The sequence below is a fragment of the Manis javanica genome, chromosome 5 (assembly GCF_040802235.1).
Source record: "Manis javanica isolate MJ-LG chromosome 5, MJ_LKY, whole genome shotgun sequence".
Classification (NCBI taxonomy): Eukaryota; Metazoa; Chordata; class Mammalia; order Pholidota; family Manidae; genus Manis; species Manis javanica.
This window is the reverse complement of record NC_133160.1, coordinates 121,566,830-121,588,177: the sequence shown is the minus strand read 5'-3', so window position 1 is coordinate 121,588,177 and position 21,348 is coordinate 121,566,830. Positions and strand designations below refer to the sequence as shown.

At 35.3% G+C, this 21,348-nt stretch overlaps 1 protein-coding gene across 14 annotated transcripts in view; it reads right to left on the bottom strand.

Annotated features, from left to right (window-relative positions):
* EPHA5 (EPH receptor A5) overlaps positions 1–21,348 on the bottom strand; it is a 346,930-nt gene that overhangs the window by 58,646 nt on the left and 266,936 nt on the right. For 8 of the 14 annotated variants that reach the window (XM_073237522.1, XM_037026646.2, XM_037026647.2 and 5 more), the window contains one exon: positions 2,210–2,275. The exons of the other annotated variants lie outside the window; for them this stretch is intronic. In XM_073237522.1, the coding sequence (XP_073093623.1) occupies positions 2,210–2,275 (66 nt within the window). The remainder of the gene's footprint in view (positions 1–2,209; positions 2,276–21,348) is intronic. 14 annotated transcript variants of the gene reach the window in all.

Genomic DNA, 21,348 nt, shown 5'->3' with positions numbered 1-21,348 from the left:
ATATGCTTTGCATTATATTAAGGTCAAAACTAACCACAAATATATGTATGAGTAGTCTTTTAAGAAATGAAAAGCAGTGATATTCCAAAATCTCAAAATGCCTAATAATCTCCACTCTGTAATTGTAAATATGTCTGTTCACAAGTGATAATGATATAATGTTCCTTGGAAATTATTTTAGAAGTAATTGACAATGCTGGTATGATTATACATACAAAATTAGGTGACAAATTTCAGGTCAAGATGTCAGTATTTTACTGACTTTACTAGTAAAATTATTCTTCTCAGCCTTTAATTTCCACTAGCTAAGATAGTTTTCCCTCAAAGCTTTATTTTAAACAAACAGTATCTTTAACTGAAACATCTCAGTTGAGTTGAAATTATAAAATGGAGGTTCAGGAAGCATAGCAATAAAAACATTTATGGCTTCCATCTTCCCCAGTAATAATTTGGACACCTTTCTTATTAATTTATGTAAGCTCAATTAAAGTTTTTCTTTTGCTTTATTTTGTTTTGTTTTACTAAGAATGCATTAAAGAAAATTCTGGCTCTTCCATAAATCCATGACAACTGTTAGCATTTCATTGAAAATTAAAGCACATCGGTAGCAAAATCATTTTTTTTGTGGCACACACACACATATACATACACAAACACAAACACACTCACTGTCTCCACAATTACTAACATTATTTGAAGAAAGATATTGGGAGAAACTGTTTGTTGTATTAGGTTTCCTGATCTGTTCTTTGTGAAAGAAGCTTCCACCTTCCCACTTTTCCTCTTTCATTTGTTCATTTTGTAAACTCCCTGCAATCCACTACGCAGTAGAAAAATATACTATTTTAAAAATCAAGCACTTCAAGTCCAGTTAAAGGTAGTTTTTTGCCAATACTTTCTAAGTCATGGCTTCATAAATGTATTCGTACTAAGATATCTTTGAGATTTAGGTCAAGGTAGGCCTGGATGTCAATCTTCTTTTATTCCAAAATGTAAATTCTGCCTATTCTGCTTCCATGAGGATTTATAACAACTATACCTGAGACTCAAGTAGAATGAGTAATTCAGCAACCACTTGGTAGATTTTCAAATACAAACATTTCAAAAGATTGAGAAAAAGATATATGGATTTTATCAACCTGTGTTTCTTGACTCTCTCTTGTCTCAGAAGCTCACTGATACCACTCTGCCACTTCTCACATCTACACATGCATGCACACTCACTCATGCCATAATTTTTCAAATAAAAAAATGAATTTATACCTAGAGAATTCAAGTAACAATTTTAACTGCCTCCAGGAACCCTATTATTCTTTAAAATGCATTTCAGAATATCTTTTCTTGGCAAAGTTTTGACTACATGTAACAGCTAATACAGTAATACAGAATTTAAACTCCTTAAACTAGAAAGAAATTATCTGGAGTGTTTCATTTTTTTACAAGGTACCACTATTGTGTAGAAGTCCTTTTAACTCTGTGAACAGAGTTCTTTGATCTTATTATCTAGCCTGTAGTTTTACAACTATATACATATATTAAGGATTTGCATTGGTATAGCTATATATATATATGAATGTTTAGAATTTGCATTTATAAATAATCAGGACTATCCCATTTAAACACTGATCCCAAAAATGTGCATATATTTTACTTCACTGGTATCAAGTTAGGAATATCATTTCTAAATCTGAAATAATTCAAGCTTAAATCTATTAAGTAAACCATTTAAAATTATATGTTGTTCTCTTCTCCAATGACACATATCCCCACAGTGATCATGAAAATAGACGATTCCATTATGTTATGGTCATTCATGGTTCTGGGAGACAGAAAAGGTGGTTTCACCTTGACAGAAGTATCATTCTACTTTCATGTATGATATGACTTTAGCCTTAATGGAACAACAAAAACAATGACATATTAAATGTAAAACAGATTTAAACTTCCTGGTTTAAATCAGGGCCACAGTAAAAGTTGTGGAAGAGAAGTATGGATGCTTGACATAAGGATGATGTGCATTTGAACTTATCCACTGTGAAATCTCTTGGTATGATTCCCCTTTGGGAATCAGTTTCATTCTCCTCTTCTGTTAAGGCGTAGCTGGTGTACTGTTAGAATGTACACAGATGGAAAAAAAGAAAAGGAATGCTGACGGTAATACATAGAGGTGGGACATCACATAGGAGTGAAAGTGGGAGGGAACACTAACCATATTAGGCTTGGATGGGCAACAGCGCACAGGGAAGAAGCCCTTCCACAGCCACATTCGCAGCAACTGAAAAGCAAACAAGAGAGCCCAAGATAAGGAAGAGATCCCACTCCCTTGATACAGCATAAAGACACTGAATTCAGACAGGTGTCTGCTTTGCTTTTCAAAAGCAAAAATCCCTAAGTGCACACCATTCAATTTCTCCACAATGACTTTTAAATTAGAAAACATTTTATGGATTTAAGAAATACAGAGCTGTATTAAATAGTTATTTTTATTTTACTTAAAACATTTATCTGTAGGAAATAGATTCTGAGCCAATGTTTTTAATTATGCAATTAATATAGAAATACAAATAAAGAAGCAAGCCCCTTTAATATATCTTTCCTCAGAAATTCCTGCAAAATTTATATTCAAAAGACATTCTAAGTAACCTTTCAAATACATGTTTTGCATAGAGCCTACAAATTTAGGGGGGAGAATAATGCCTCGCTCATCTGACCCACTGGCTTCTTATGCCAGTGGCATTATTTACACCGCCTATTGGAAATACTATGTTTACATGATTTCTCCAGTCACTTATGGAAACTACCAAGTTAAATTTACATTTTCATATATTAAAAATGCATCTCCAAATAAAAATTTTCAGAGTTATTGCTATATTTATAAAAGCAAACTATATATAATATATATACTTTTCTGGATATCACAGCACTCAAAATTTTTTAAACTGTCCACATATTAATTATAAAAAATCCAGAAAATACCAAGTGAATTGTTTAACAAAGTGCCCTTTATTGTTAGAAACCACATAAACTGATGGCAGAATAGAACAGAGGTTATTTAGTACTTCAATGCCTTCACTTTCCAGTATGTTTTATGAATGTCATTTCCAGGGATTTTGAGAGAACGGTGGGTGAGTTCAGCAATGGTACCATATACCAACTGGTCTAAGCTTTTGTGTAAAATCTATCTATTTTAAACTTTAATTACTTGAAATGTATTTACTTCATTTTAAGTAAAATGAAGGAAATAAAATACAAACATCCAAGAAATTTGGAAAAGCTAATAAATTCCAGTGGATCATTTCAAAGGAAAAGAATGTGATGTTTCATGTATTTTCTCTGGAGCATTGATGATGCATTAATATTTTGGTACTACTAAGTGTCTGAGAATTTGGGTGTGGCTAAAATAAAATCATAGCAAATAAAAATGGTTATTATGACATTTATTTCCATTTTGACTCCTTATTGTATTTTAAAGAGTATGATTTTAAAAAGTAATTAATTACACTATGGAGATACTGAAATTCAAAATTATAGTATATCAAAATTCTAAAATATTTAAATAGTAAGTAAAACACGTTTTTAGCACTTTGGCAGATCTTCATTTATTTCTTTATAATTACATTTATTTCATGAAAGTCTTAAACAATTACTGATATCTTATGAAACTTAATTTTTCTATTGTTTCTGTTGGTATCAGCACTCAGATTAGGGGTTGGCAAACTAGGGTTCATGGATCAAATCTAGCCTCCATTTATTTTCATAAAAATACAGTGTTGTTGGAAAGCAGCCACACTTAGCTCTTGTTTAGGCTTCTTTGGTGCTGTTACGACAGAGTTGAGTAGCTGCAATGGAGACTGTAGTGTCTACAGTGCCTAAAACATTTGCTAACTGGGCCTTAAGGAAAGTTTGCCTACTTCTTTGCTTAGACTGTGAGATTCTTGAGAGGAGGATGATTCATTGATTTTTTTTTTTCCACAGTGTAAACACAGTGACTGATACTTGTCATTAGTGTTTTACTGTAAAGGGTATTAACCCATGACACAACTACCTCAAGTCACTGATAATTATTAATGTGGACAGTCTGCATTTAAATGTGTAATTTCAAACATCACAGTTCCAACACAGTAAATATTAAATAATAATTTTGATTGTTGACAAATGTTTCTGCTTGTTCTTTAGTGATTAGGAAAAAAAGGCAATCTTAATCAAGTATAAACATACTTCCAATTGAGTGTGCAAAGTTTATAAACTCATGTTGAATTGTGCTTAGGAAGGCAGTAACTGCACTGTGATTGGCCATCACCTAATAGGATTTGTTTAATACTTGGTCAGTGTTCCAAGACTCAAAAAACATACTAATTTTAGAATTAATATTTTATTCAGGTTCACTTAATCAGAAAAATTGTAGTATGGTTTTTGCTTTACAAATTAGGACACACATACACACATGCACACACATACATGCAATTCACTATAGCACCCAATCTAAACATTTTAGTCCTAAACAATGTAAATCACCTTACTCATTGTAACTCTAATTTCTAGTTTTAATTAAGTTTAATACAAAATCTGAAATCATGTAAAATCCAACACATTCTTTTTCCTAAGTTATTGCTTTAGATTTTGTATTGATACTTGAACTTGTTTTAAGATGGCATTTAAAAAATCACCTTGGATAAATTAGTTAACCTCTTTGTGTTTCAGTTGACAGTTATAAGACGGGGATAATAATGGATCCTGTCTCATAGGTTTTGTAAAAATAAAGTGAGAAGAAAACGTATATTCACTTAGATGAGTATCTGTCACATCATACAGTTGGGTAGAATGAGGGAGCTGCTAGTAGTATCATAATCAAAGTGATAGAATAGGTTCTCATCTCAGAGGAGCTATTTTTTTTCATGATTCATATAATATTCCCAGACTAAGTATTTCCATTTATAACATAACTAAATAAACTAATTACCTTCAAGCCAATTCATATAATACAGAATGGCTAGCATAATTAAAAATCAGTTCCACAAAGTACATTTTCTAAGGATTTAGTGATCAGAGTATACTGTGCATTTATGTATTATTAAGAAAATTAAAACTGAAGCTCTTTTTCTATGAATATCTGAAGTGGAATAGTAACCCCCCAAATAACCTTTTTTAAATAAACTCTGAGGATGCTGTCACAGTAACACCTCAGCACCAGATGGTATAAAGAACATGTTCTTTCCTTAATCAATACTCAGGGAAGTACAGACTGAAAGTGCTTACAAGCCTCAGAGATAATTTAGAAATGGAAACTAAAATGTGCTAGAAATAGCAGCCAATCTAATTTATGTGAGCTATAGTTCAGCACAGGGTACATCTGCATTCCCATCAGTTTTTAGCACCTGAAAGTCTGTAAGTAACTGCATGTAGTTATAACAAGATCATTATTACTCACATTTAAAATAGTTTAGCCCTTCCAGGCTTATAATAAAAAACTGTTGGTCTTTCTTTTAACAAGATATTTCAATTTGTCCTTTACAAGATCAAAATATGATAACACAAGCTTTCCAGAGCCAAAGAAGATTCAAATAAAATTAGTTTAGCCAAGCCTTACATAGAGTTGATCAATATATGTATGAAGTGTGTCAATGTAAGTAAGATAACCTCCCTCCTACAGAAGCATGGTGATTATAACTGTAGGGAAGAAATTCTCAAAGATACTGAATCAGAGAAGCAAGACTGCAGGCTGTGGATAAATGATGACTTAAATTCTTAGTGAGATCATACAAGTGGATAAGAAAAACACTAAGATCCTAACAGATAAATGAGATAAAGACAGGAAGAATAATTTACAAAACAAGTACTTTAGATTTTTTTTTGGTTGCAGAAAGGAGGAAGAACACTAAAAGCTTCCATAATTCACCCATTTTAAATAAAACAACAGCAAGAAGATGGTAATGCACAGGGCTGGAGGAAACAGTGGAGCTTACATCCCCATAGGAGATAGGCCACAGGGAAAAGGGGCCTCAGTCCTTTCGAAACCACCCTCAAAACTTATCAAAGAGTGATAAAAGTGTTCTAGCCTTTTGATACCAGTGCATAGCAAAATAACTAAGATCATGGAGTTCGTAGTCAAACTAGGAGCAGTTCTGCATGTATCCCTTTTAAACAGAGTAACGTAAAATGTAAGGTAGTAAGGCAATGAATCATTATAGTAAAAGCTTAGGGAAACTAGTCATTGATGTAATGAAATAATAGAAACCATACCTCATAGGGTTGCTTTGAAGCAAGAATTTGGTAATGCAATGTAAAGCTCTTTGCACTCTCTAAGGCTCACACTCAGCATTTAAAAAATTTTAATTGATATTATTATAATAATCTGATTTTAGGGCAAAGAGTGGGACACACATAATGTGCATGAGGCTGGAAGTAGATTTTAAAGGAACTAAGTAACTAATGAATATTTTGCAGTAAACAAAATATGTTTGTAGGGTCTATGATGCAATGAAAATCAATACAATATGATATATTTTTTTAATTGGGTAAAACTTAGTGCCCAGAGAAATAAAATGATGGCAGAAGAGTATATCAATCCTGTAAAAGTCATTGTGTTGGAGTGTTTCATTAATTAGTATTATAGGACAATTTCAGTGTTCTCTGATTTCAATATTTTTGTGGTTATTTCACTTTATAATTTTTAAGAAAATAAAGAATTTAAACAATTCTGATTATGATGCTTATCACAAAATATTGTCATTTACACCCTCTCAGTGTTCAGATAACAAAAAGAATTTAAGTGTGTAATAAATATTTACAACAAAACAAGCTGAGGAATTGTTCACTGATATTGTTAACTGACAATGTTAACTGTACTATGTATTTCTCAAAATATTTCACAGTGCAATACGTTTTGTATCTGTCTTAATTCACTGCCATTGTTTTAAGATATAGTACTGGTTTCCTGAAAAAGCCAGGCTAAAATTCTGCAGAAATCTTTTGCAAAAACTAGGAAAGGGATAAAAAGCATAAACCTTGTAGCAAGTAGATACCCAGACATGAGCACAGAGTGAGTGGGGAGGGGTTCCTCAGTCAGATGCTTGCTTATATTTTACACATCTGTGCAAGATATTCCTGCAAAATGTGGAGTGAAAATATGGACAACAGACTAGCCAAAACTGGCTGGTTCCAACATGGAGGAGAAATTGACCCAAACTTAACCCCAGAATACATTATACATTCATTAACATAGTAAAAATTCACACCTTCCTGCTCCATTATTTGTTCCTATGGGAACCAAATACTGTCAAAAATCCCTCTGTGGGACATGAAGGTGGAGTAACCCCAAACTCCAAAAGAAACTCCCTCTGTCTCTTTTGAAACCTAATTTCACTTGGTGAATATTCATTCCTTTTATATAAAAAAGGTTCCCTATTGTTCCTTGGGGCAACCCCTCTGAGCCTGCCCCTGCCACAACTCTTGGGCACATACTCTTGCCTTTCTCTGACCTTTTATCATCCAAATAAACTTTTAAAGCCCAATCTCTTATCATTCTTGAATTTCTTCTTGAAGTGAGACCAAGGACTCATCTCCAGGAACACAATGAGAACAGATGTGGATCCCAAACTCTACTTTTCATTCCCTATACTTGAGACACAAAGGTATAAAATTATTCTATCCTAAAAAGGAGGTATTGCAATATGGTTAGAAAGAGATTTTTATTTTATTTTTAAGTATGTTTTCTTAGTAACTCTGAGGGGAATGCCACATCTACAACACATGCTACTTATATGAGCAATCTACTCACTATTCCCAAGTTGAAATCAAGGCAAATTGGAATAGAATATAGTTATATGCAGTAATTTTTAAATCATCTTTTCTAGTTATCTGCTTCCTTCTCATATACAGCTTCTTTTCTTTTCCCTCACCAACCTTTATAGGTGTCTCCCTATTACCACCTAGGACCCTTAACCAAAAACTGTCCTCTCTGAGCACAAGTACCTGGGAGATGGGTCTTGAAACATCAGTGGGTCTCTTAGCCTTACCTAATTAAGTTCCAAGCCTGACACTCTCATATCTTGCTATGAAATGATAAGAAATATATATATTAGACTCTGCTCCTAGCTTCTGAACTTCTAAAACCCTCATAAATAAGGGTGGTAAGAGAGCTTTTTGTTTGGACATTTAGTATGAGACTCCAGTTCCTGATGCAAAGTTCTTGAAGCCCTTATAATGTCCCATGTAGTGAGAATACAAGGAACATCTCTTCTAATATTAACACTTTGACCCTGGATATTGACATAAAACTCCTAAATCTCTTGGAATTTCCTGGGTGATTGGAGTGTCTTTTGTTCTAATGAGGTGACTCTTTGTGGGCTCCTAGATGGAGACCGATCACTAGAAAAACCAAGTCATGATTAGAAGCTTGGAATTTTCAGGACTACCCCTGGTTGTCCAGAGAGGGGAGAGAGACTAGAAATGAAGTTAATGATTAATCACATGTGCATTATAAAGCCTTCATAATAACCCAAAAAGCTTCTGGGTTGGTAGACACATTCATGTACCAGGAGGGCAAGGACCCAAACTCCATGGGGCAGAAGATCCTGCACTGGGGACCTTTCCAGACCTTGCCCTAGGGATCTCTTCATCTGGCCAGTCATCTATATCCTTTATCATATGATAAACTGGTAATATAAGTTTTTCCCAGAAGTCATAGGAACCTCAGATTTGTAGTCACATCAGACAGAAGTTGTGGGTAACTTGGGGACCTACTACTTACAATTGATGGCTGAAGTAAGGAGCAGTCTCAGGACTGCATCCCTAAGTGTGGCTCTAACTCTAATTAATGTCAGAATTGAGTTGAATAGCAGGATACCCAGTTGATGTCTCAGAGAGAATTGCTTGTTGTGGAAAAAAACCCTCACATATCTGATATCAGGAACGTTGTGGGGGTGCTAATAGTGTGAGAGTAAGGGAGAAACTGCAGAAGGAGTGTGTCTTCCCAACACGTTTTTCCTCCTGTGTTTCCTGTTTCAAGGCTCTCATATATAATAATTATTTTATTATATATCATTATAATGCTATAATAAAAATCATCAAAGAGCTAAGAATGCTGGGATTGAGAGACAGGAAGCAGCTTTCCCAAGATGGGTCTGATATCAAGCTGTACCTCATTCTGTAAGGAAGCATCAGTTCTTCTGAATCTTCAAGTTATTTCACTCCCACCCACTTTACCAAGGTCATCTCCCCTTCTTCCTGTTGAAAATTTTGAAAATTTAAGTTGTTTTCATGGAGAAACCTGCTGTGGACCTTTCTTTCTTCCTTCATTAATAGTATGTTACCAGTTTTTAAAAAATGATAAATTAATTCACAAAAAATTACATACAGCATTTAAATATAAGTCTAGCCTTTATATGTCTTATGTAAATCTAGCCCTTCATGAGCAAAATATACCAAAGTTTGAAAGTTTCAAAAGATAGATGATATAAAATTACTCAATAACCTAAACTCTACTATATTCAAATGCATGTATAAAATAGAGATCACATCATATAAGTGACTAAATAAATTATACAGTTTGCAAGGATTTCTAAAACAAAACTCAGAACTCTACAAATCAGTGTTCCATGGGCAGCCATCCCTTTGTCTTAAGGACAAAGTTAGAAAAATAAGCAAACAAAACAAAACAAAACGAATTCACTTAACTTTGGAATCAGGAACTACCCTTATTTCTCACTGGAATACAGTTCTTGGGACCTAGGGATATCAACTACATGAAAGCAGAAAGAAAACTTGAAATGTTTGAGACTAGTATTTAGATTACATTTCAACTGGGATATTTTCCCCCAAGCTATACTTAATATTGATTCACTGTTCTTTTAATCATTGTAATGGTCCAGAGATCATTACAAAACATGTTCTTCTTCCATGAATGCCATACTTAAAGGTGTTGATTCAAGGAGCCAATGTTACTAAACATGTTAGATTCCGTTTGCTTATTCCAGTATATATTTGGAAACTCAAAAAAAATTTCACCAAATATCAACCACATTTTTTATAAGCTTTTTGCAGCAATAGTAGATACAATCATTCTCATTATTAGCAAACATTACTGAGAATCTATATGCTATGCTTTAACTATAAGAAATTATATAAAAGCAACTTTCTACTTGTATTATTCAATGCTTCTAAAACTGGCCCCAGATTAGAATCAACATAGGAGATTTAAACAAACAAACTATATATAGGCCTTATGCCAGAACCATTAAATCAGAATACCTTGTTTTTGGAACCCAGGCATCATTATTTTTCAAAAGCCATTAGTTGACTCTAAATATCCTCCAGGTTGAGGGCTACTGATCCAATAGGTACTTAATAAATACTGGTAATTTGAATGATGTGTCCTATAATAGTCTTGGGGAATTTACTTAATGAATACAAAGGAAAAGGTTTATATTAGCATATTAATGGTCTGCATGTTAATAAAAACTTCTAAGTACCTTGAGGTGCTTAAAAACAATTTGTTCACTGCTAAGTACTTTAAATAATTCTCCTGCAATTTGTTTGTAATGTTAATTTATATTATCTACAGATGAAGACTCATTTGTTAACTAACTGTAAATTCCATCCTATCTTCTGCTTTTTTAAACCACAAGTTTTTTTCCTAACATTAATCTTTACAGATATTTTTAATGCAAGTGTAATGTTTAACAACAGACTTCTGTACACTTCTACATTTCAATACTAGTTAGTTGGATTATCTAGGAGTCATAATCTCAAACGAAAGAACAAAACTAATATGACCTGTATTGCATGTCCCCATTTTGACCTTCTGAGCTATCAGACAACAGACTTACATAAAGATATGTGAAAGCAAAGCTCAGTTTCGCCACATGAGTGTCAGGAGAACCTTCAAAATTGATGGATATTTTGATATAAAGGATTTTCTCTTTGAACTATTATTCATTTAAACTAGAACTACACACACACACACACACACACACACATTTATTGTATTTGTATATAGAGAAAGCTCTTGCCATTGTCATTAATGAGGCAGGAAGGAATGGAGATGAGGCTGGGGAGGGTCACAGGCAGAGGCCATGGAAGGCCTTGTAGACTGGTCTAACTCACAGTCAATTAGACATCCCATGTGCATTTACGCCCCCATGCTTTCTGCCTCACATACTGTCAACCCACTTGTAAAATTTCTTTTCATTCTCCAAATCCAAGTTAAATCTACCATATCTGTAACAATATTTCTGTACTCATTAAGGCAAAAACCATCTTATCTATTCTCTTCTTATACCAATTTGTTAAACTATAATTGTGCCCCAATGAAATTTCCTGCTTGCATGACTGTCTCACTTAGACTGTCCATGCTGTCAAAGTAAGAAGCGTATCAGAGTCAAATCTTATAAAAAACGCAAATTCTACAGGTCACCAAGTCAGGAAAACATCTACTTTAGTGAGCCTGTAACAAAAGAGAGGCTACATCGTTCATTAAGTACTTGAGTGAGAAGCAGCTGCAGTGTTATATTTTGAACAAAAAATTAGATTGTTTCACCTTTTCATACAGTACTTAAATTTTTACAGTATTCAAATTTACCCTTTTCATCTTCCTGTGAATTGCTTTCCTTTGTTTTGAAGTCCTAGTTTCCTACCTATGTCCTTGTCCTTATTTCAGAATGACATATTCCTCATTTTGTCTGACTGATTTTGGAATCTTAAGTCTGTGTGGATTCCATGTTCTTCTGAAATTAAATTAGATTTTCCACTTTTAATCTGTCTCATGTCAATTTGATTCTTAGACTAGCTGGAGAACCTTGAAGAGTAGAAGAAAAATTTTCCTCCCCCCCACTTCCCTGACCAATCGCCCAGGATGCCCTACTTGTAGTTGGCCCACCTCCAGGGTCTCCATGCCACCAGCCTCCAGTTGGGGTCAATGGGAGGCCTTCCCCTTTTTTCACTCTGAAGCTTTTACTCTCCACTGTCTGTCTGTCTTGGGTTTTCTGCCAAATGCAAGTGATAGTGGCTAATTCCCTTGCTATCACCAGCTCTTAACAGTCTCTCTTTGTTCTCATTTTGGTGTTTTTTTGTATGTTCCCACTGAAGAGATAATCTTTACTAGTTCAAACTAGGGCATTACATAGATTCATCTTTGCAATCAACTACCATCTTATTATGATATGGTATAATAATAGCATTGATATACAAAATATAAAATCATGTGTTTCTTTCTCTATAGGACAATGCCTTTACTAAGCAAATCTCAAGTACCTCCATTTCTAGAAGCCTGAGGTTACTATCAGCTCCTTCCGCTGAACTTTTTCCTCCCAGTCATTTCACAGCTGAAACAGATCTATCAGTAAAGCCTTTATAGAGGAGCATATGACTGGCATGACTAGCCTGCTTGTGCTTAGCTATTTTAGGTCTTAATTTATTTTGAGAGAAGTAGAGAGGAAAAAGTAAGGAAAAAGTATTTTTCAGATAAAGTAGCAAAAAAGTAATGCTAATTTTACCAGCTTAAAAAAAAAAAAACAGAGCTCTAATAGTAATGTTTATTTTACACACTCATTTACCTTAATGAAAGAATAATATTAATTAAAAATATGAGATGGTCAAAAAAAGGGAAGAGATTAGTCAAAAGAATAAGCTAAATATGTTAAGTTCTGATTTATTTAGCTTCCTCCATTATAGCTGTTGACTATTTTTCCAAAAAGTCAGAAATTAGGACAATCACCTTAACCACACCAACTATGTAACATGCTATGTAAAAAGTACACTAAAATGTATGGGAAAGGTTAGCAGCAAAATGCCTCAGTAATGTTAAAATATCAGGATGTTTATCCAAGGAAACTGCCATTAATCTGAAGTCCAAAGATAACTGGAAACTACCACTTATGTCTTCCATGTACAATTCATCATATTAAGGAGCTTCTTGTTATCAGGTGGGTCTGGGCCAGTTTTCCTGAAAATACAGCAGTCTAAAAATGTGAATATTTGAGTCTAAGGAGATACAATGCAATGGGTGGGCAGATGGAAGCAAGAGTGATAGTGATTTTCACTTTAGGACATATGATATACTAAGATGTTCCCTTGATAGACTGCCAGGCTGGGTTATTTAAGAGTGCTCTTGGCAGGGGGAACGTTTCGAAAGGTTGCAGACACAGGTGCAGGATGCAGTCTCCCTGGCTTGGGAAATGATGGGAACAAATGGGCCAAATTGCATAGGTTCCAATCAGGTAGTAGAAATGTACAGAAGAACTATCCATTTTTATTTCTTGAATGAAGACTTAGAAGACTAGGAGCTTGGACAGAAATAAAGTGGGTAGTAAAATAGACATCTACAAGAAATTCAAAGTAGCTGTTTTCCAATTGGGGATGGAGAGTGACAGCACACACTAAAACAAGTTTAATTATAAATTTCTAGGGTTCCAGAAGTCTAGCTTTATCCTGGTCTTCTGCATTCCAATGGACTAGAAAAGAGGTGAATTCAGCAGACCTCTATATGAACATTTGAGTAGGACTAGGTCAGAAAAAGTCATATTATCAAAACCAGAATAAATCAGCAAGAGGTCCTTATGTATTAGCAAACATGAAAGCCATAAATGAAGACTTCTGGTTTATCTGGTTTATTGTCTCATCAAAATTTATATGTAAACAATGTTCAACATCACTTATCACATCAATACTGAATTTATGGTGATATGATGATAGCTTCTTAGATTCTACATCATCTTTGGCATGATGAAATAGAAATTAGTAATTTCTATTTCATCTTAAATTTCATCTTAAAAGTTGTCTGAGGAAGATTGGACCTGTAGATTGGCGTTTTCCTGGTAATTTTACTTATAGAAATTTAAGTAAATCAGAATAATTCCACAGATTTAGTATCTACACTACATAAATAGTTATGCTGAACTTATTACTCTTAAAAAAGGAGCATTGTGTTGCTGGCATATACGAAGATCTCACAAATAACTTCAGCTGTGAAGATTTGTGGTAAGATGCCAGTGTATCTAGGAAAACTTAATATTAAAATAGAAAATGTTCCACTTAGTTTTATATTCCTACATATTTTTAAAGATGTTTGTTCAAGTCTTGCTCTGTAATTATGTACTATAGTTATATTTTACATCATTATGTGTACTATTTCTCCATATTTTGAAACAAGTATCTCTTTCCATTAGTGAAAATATTAAAAAACAAAGTATTAAACAAAGTTAGATAATATTAATTGAAACTCAATATAAGTAATAGATTTTTAAAAAAATGTTGGCAAGATGTATATAGCATCTATGGATAGAATTAATTAAACCAATGCCTACTAAGTTTGCTACAGGAAAATCAAATGAAATAGGCATAAGAATGTCAAAGCAGTGCTAGGAATTCCCAGGGTCAGAGGTATGGAAAGCTCTTCTAGATGGATAAGAGGTATTTGTGAGATACATGGAGGTATTTTAATCCTATGAAATACACAGTCTGGAAGTACACTGAGGAGGAATTATAAAGTTGGTCTAAGAACAGCCTACGGGAAAGAGAGAGGCTTTCCTCTACTAATCACCGCAAGGAGGTCCCAATTTGCCAACTTGAGGGTATGTTGCTTCTCAGGATTTGGGGTAGTGTGAAGAGGAGGCAAAAACAAAACAAAACACACTGCTACCACACTCCCAGCCATCTTTCTTGCCTTTCAATCTACCCTGACTCAAGAAAACTCAACAATGACCGGCATAAAGATACAGAACCCAACATCAGATCATAAGAACAGGAGGAAAAAAGGAAAGGTTACTAAAAAAGTTAATCAGTGATTTAAAGAAAGAAACCACAAGTAATAATTAAAACCCACTGACATTATTATCTGCAATACTGATGGCTACAAGAGAGTAGAACAATGCCTATGGACTACTGAGAACAAATGCATGACAAAGATCTAATACAGCAAAGTATGTCATTTTTCTGTGAGATTAAAAAGTCAGGGGAGTAAGAAATAATGAGAGAGAAGCAAAGAGTAAGTGATAGTAAGAGAATTTTGATAAGCAAGACACTTGGGATACAATATGTTTTGTGACACTAAAGCTATCACAGACATCAGATATGTCTGCAATCCCTCCCTCCATGCCAGGAGAAAGAATTCAGCCACTTCAGACTGAGTTGCTAATCTATTAGAAATATTTTTTTCTTTCCAGGTTCATGCAAATTTTAAAAAGAGCACAGATCTTGAACAAATGTGGCTTTTAAGTGATGTTTAAAATCATTTGGAACATTTTATTGTTCACTTGCTTCATTTCTCAGCAATGAGTATACTCCTAGACATGGCTCAGAAAATGAACTGATATTTTTGTTAAATAGATGGTCTACGTTTTGGTATAGGACAGTGCTATTGATTTCCCTGTAGAGCTGGATGTGAGGTTCTTGTGAGAGGCTGTGCTATTGTGACTCTGGGAGAACTGGTTAAATTCCCATAAACCTTGCAGTCTTCCACCTGAGCCCAACATCTCTTTAGGCATGGCAGCATGCTTACTCTGTCAGGTGGGGATCACATTCTTACAGATATGGAGCTTCCAGCAAATGGAGCTTCAGACAAAAACTCTATTTTGCTCTGTGGTTAGGCTTCTGGCCTCCTTTGTGCTTCATACTTGATGAAATCTGAGAGTCTCTAGATTCTTTGCTAAAATAATTTTCATCTTTGCAAATCAGTGGTACTAACTTGTCTCCAATACCGTAAACACAGTTTTTTCCTTTCAAATGTTTGCCTCAATGTAACTGAGACTTGCCATGATGTTTATGTGTTTGAGCTGTAAGAAGTTGCAGGTGTAATATTCAATAATGTTGAGCAATTGAGCCAGTAACCCTCTTGGGATCAGTTTCCTAGGATGATTTACTTCCCACAGTGGGCAATTAGTCGTTGCTATGTTCCTGGCCTTTCTGGCACTACTTTGTCCTGATCCCCATTTGTCAGTTATTAATAAATTATGATCTGCTCTCTAATTATCTGTGATTCAGAGCCTTTGAAGGAAAAACATGTAATCATGAGAAGAATAGAAAGGATAACAACTCTCAGATATTAAATCAATACACATGCCTGGATTTATTACAGTTTTATAAAGTTGTATCTATTGCTAATTCATGAACCACTGAGATTTGTTTTTAATGAGCTCTTTCCTAAAATCATTGATTGCATGTGTAATTACAAATATTTGTTTATCATTATTTTAAAATAAAATACTATTAGATAAGATTTTTTCATAGAATACTTTTCTTACAAAACTTAATCAAGTTCTGAAACTATATAATCCTAGTTTTGTTAGAAATGTCAAATATATCAACATATCCATGATGCCCCAAACCTGAAGAGAAATACAAACATGCTAACCAACCTTATAAAAGCTACTACTGCTTGATGTCACCAGGTGCATCACCACACTGCATCAGAATGTGCAGGTATCAAATAAATAATATGAATTACTGAAGATTTCTTGACTCCTAGGCAATACTTCTTTGAAATCATTGCCTTTATTTTGTGATGGCACCAAAAATGTCATTACTCAGCAAGAAAGCACATTTATGGGCTAGGTATTCCATTATGCTTGTGTTACACTTTTTGTTTTCCTAACTATCAACACTAATAAGGAAAAATGAGACAAAGAACTACAAATGGTGATTGATGCACAGTTATTCCTTAATTCAATAATTTATGTGGTATTCATTCAATGAAGTTATATGAGAGAGCCACAGAGTCTTTATCCTCCAAATATTTACTGGTGGGTGGAAGAGAGTAGATATTTATTCAATGTATTATAATTTGTGGTTGAAACTGTTATATTTCATGAGAAATACTGATATATAGTTCTGAGGGGTCAGTGGAAGGAAAGAATCCTTTGGTTAAGGGAATCTAGAAAGGTTTTGTGATAGAATGGTTGATGTGGGTCTCGACATATGGGTTAGGTTTAAATATTGGGAGACGAAATGGAGAATAAGAAAAAAGGCACAGAGTGACATCCTTTTTCCTCATTCTCGGTTCATGTGCTTTGTATGAAAGTGACCCTATCTTCAGATTCAGGTGTGATATCCTGCTGTGCTGGGCCAGGCAGTGTAACTTTTCCATCTTCTTCTTAGGGCTGATCTCAGTGCTACTGGAAAACACTCTGCGGTGCTGGGTATAAGGTTCTTATCAGATCCTGTGCCATATGAGCTCTGTAAGTGCTTTAAATCTCTGGAACTTTTCATAAACATGGTCTATAATTCTCCTTTAAAATAAACTACTTTGAATTTGGTTTCTGTCATAAGCAACCAAAGAAGTCTGGGAAAATAGTATAATGCTGGAAAGGTAGTTTGAAGCATATTTTTAAGAGTCTTGGACTCCAGCTTCACTACTCTAGTAGTACGGTCATCGTACGTTTATGGAGAAATGTACCCTATAATCAGAGTATTCAAGATGACAATACATCTATCACAGGAAACATATATAAAATGATGAACTAACCTTGGTTCAGTTGGTAAAAAAAATTTTGAGGGAACACACTTCACAAAATCAGGAATCGTCATGGAGTTGGTGACATTTGATGTGTGTGATTTTACAGTAAATGCAATATACCAGGTACAATATCCCAACAAAGGATAGAGGGAGGAACCTGCCTAGAGTCAGACCTGGGCTCAAGTCCCAGGCCGTCACTAACTAGCTGTACACAGTAGTTCATGTTCTAGATATTTTCCCAGTTGGGGAGGGGGTCACAGATTAAAAGATTTTTTTATCTTGGACTTGACATTCTGGTAAGGGAGCAGATAAAAAAGAAAAGAAAAAATATATATAGTTATACCACATACATATATTTATATATAGCATATAATGGCAATAAGCATGATGAAAATACAAATCCAGGTAAAGGTGATCTGATGTGCAGTGGAAGAAATCACGGGTCATCATTTTAACCTCAACTAAGAGCATGTGATCAAGCAAAGACTTGAAAGGAGGAGGACACCATGTGGTTCTCTGGGGTAAGGGAGATTTAGGCAGCCGGCCTTAAGACTGGACTATTACTACATTGTTGCCTTAAGACTGGACTATTATTACATTGTTGCCCTAAGACTGGACTATTATTACATTGTTGCCCTAAGACTGGACTATTATTACATTGTTCAAGAAACAGCAAGAAGATGATTTTATCAAGTATAAATTGTTGCTAGAACTAATACTGAGACATACTGTTGTGAAAGATACTATGTAAAACTCCTGGGTCAGTGCCTCCTGGTGGGCAGAATGTAATTCATGCTAGGTAGTATTGAACTCATTATCAATACTATTACTGTGTTACCTCCATTGGGCAAAGAGACTTCTCTGAAGGTTTGAGAATACTTCATACACTTTAAAAAGTACTCACTTAAGAAGCTTTGATATTACATGCAGGCAGAACTTTGGTACTTGTCTGAATTAAATAGTTGCATTCATAATTATTTCATTTGGCTGCAAAGGAGCTTGAAGAAAAGTTTCTAAGTCCACTGGATTTTCCCATTAAGCCATTCTTTTTCCTAATATAAGAACTGTAACAGGCATGCAATATGAATGCAAATATTTCTTGAATTAATGAATGAGGCCATCATTTTGGACCAAAGGAAAAAAATTACCTTGAAGGGAGTGGGGTCCATTCATATTCAAGGCTAAGCACCTTAAAGGAATCTTTCCACTACTTCAGGAGCTATAGATATTTTGGTTTTATTTTTCAAGTTTTTAAATTAGCAGATAGCTTTACCTTCCTTGTGTTTATATGCAAGAATGTGCAAATGAGCATGGGAGCGCATGTGTGCAATGGGGGTGTGTCTTTAACCTCAGAGTACATATGGAATTACTTGAATTAAAAAAGCAAAGCTCAGAAATATTTTAATTAAATTCATGGAAATGTAATAAATGAGGTATCAGAAACAAAGCATTAAAAAATATTGTTTAGGCAGAGCCAAGATGGCGGCATGAGTAGGACAGTGGGACTCCCCTCCCAAAAACATATATATTTTTGAAAATACAACAAATACAACTAATCCTAAAAGAGAGACCAGAAGACACAAGACAACAGCCAGATTACATCCACACCTGGGAGAACCGAACACTTTGCAAAGGGGGTAAGATACAAGCCGCAGCCCGGCGGTACTGAAGCCCCTCACCCCAGCTCCCGGTGGGAGGAGAGGGAACCCAGGACTGCTAAATACCCAGCCCCAGCCATCAGCACCAGAGGCACACACAGTGTATGCATGGGGTCCTGGATACTAGGAAAACAGGACAGTAAGACCTTTGAGTGGGTTCCGAAGCCGGTGCCCCTGTGACAAAGAAAAGCGAGTGCTTTTTGAAAGTCTTAAAGGGACAGGGATCCCACTGCTGGAAGGAAGCATCCCGGGTCACAGTCCAGCAGCTGGAAATTCCAGGGAACTCCGGGCACACTAACCCCCTGGGCAACAGCTCTGAGACCACTCACGGAGGTAAACAGCCCCTGGTCCATTACACCTCCAGGGCCCCGCCATCGCAGAGCTACAGCCTGAGGTTGGCCACACCCACAGCAAGGGAGCTTCATCCATACCCGCCAGGCAAGATACAGAGACCCAGTCTATACGCAATTGTCCAACACAAGCCACTAGGGGTCACAGTTGTCCCAGTAAAGAAAGGCCAGGAGCAAGTGGAAAGTCTTGGCTCTCCCAGCTGACAGATGAGTCAATAGCTCACCATTGCACCTTTCAACATGAAAAGGCAAAAAAAATTTGATCCAGACAAGATGAACCCAGACAGCTTTGACATCTTCTACATCTTTCCCTGAGAAGGAACCTGGGTAGATATATTTAACCAGTCTTCCTGGAAAAGAATTCAAAACAAAAGTCATAACCATGCTGATGGACTTGCAGAGAAATATGCAAGAACTAAGGAGGGAGAATACAGAAATAAAACAAGCTCTGAAAGGATTTCAAAAGAGAATAGATGAAATGCAAGAGACCATTAATGGACTAGAAAACAGAGAACAGGAATGCAGAGAAGCTGATGCAGAGAGAGATAAAAGGATCTCCAGGAATGAAAGAATTTTAAGAGAACTGTGAGACCAATCAAAACGGAACAATATCTGCATTATAGGGGTACCAGAAGAAGAAGAGAGAGAAAAAGGGATAGAAAGCATCTTTGAAGAAATAATTGCTGAAAACTCCCCCAAACTAGGGGAGGAAATGGCCTGTCAGACCACAGAGGTACACAGAACTCCCATGACAAGGGATCCAAGGAGGGCAATACCAAGACACATAATAAATAAAATGGCAAAAATCAAAGACAAGGACAAAGTATTAAAGGCATCCAGAGAGAAAAAAAAGGTCACCTACAAAGGAAAACTCATCAGGCTATCGTCAGACTTTTCAACAGAAACCCTACAGGCCAGAAGAGAATGGCATGATATACTTAATGCAATGAAACACAAGGGCCTCGAACCAAGAATACTGTATTCAGCACGATTATCATTTAAATATGAAGGAGGGATTAAACAATTCCCAGACAAGCAAAAATTGAGGGAATTTGCCTCCCACAAACCACCTCTACAGGGCATCTTACAGGGACTGCTCTAGATGGGAGCACTCCTAAAAAGAGCACAGAAAAAATAAACGACATATGAAGAAGGGAGGAGGAGGAATAAGAAGGGAGAGAAATGAAGAATCATCAGACTGTGTTTATAATAGCTTAATAATCTAGTTAAGTTAGAAAGTAAGATAGTAAAGAAGCTAACCTTGAACCTTTGGTAACCACAAACTTAAAGCCTACAATGGGAATAAGTACATACCTTTCAATAATCACCCTAAATGTAAATGGACTGAATGCACCAATCAAAAGACACAGAGTAATAGAATGGATAAAAAAGCAAGACCCATCTATATGCTGCTTACAAGAGACTCACCTCAAACCCAAAGACATGCACAGATTTAAAGTCAAGGGATGGAAAAAGATATTTCATGCAAACCACAGAGAGAAAAAAGCAGGTGTTGCAGTACCAATATCAGACAAAATAGACTTCAAAATAAAGAAAGTAATAAAAGATAAAGAAGGACATTACATAATGATAAAGGGCTCAGTCCAACAAGAGGATATAACCATTATAAATATATGCACCCAATACAGAAGCACCAACATATGTGAAAATATACTAAGAGAATTAAAGGAGGAAATAGAATGCAATGCATTCATTTTGGGAGACTTCAACACATCACTCACTCCAAAGGACAGATCCACCAGGCTGAAAATAAGTAAGGACACAAAGGCACTGAACAACACACTAGAACAGATGGACCTAATAGACATCTACAGAACTCTACATCCAAAAGCAACAGGATACACATTCTTCTCAAGTGCACATGGAACATTCT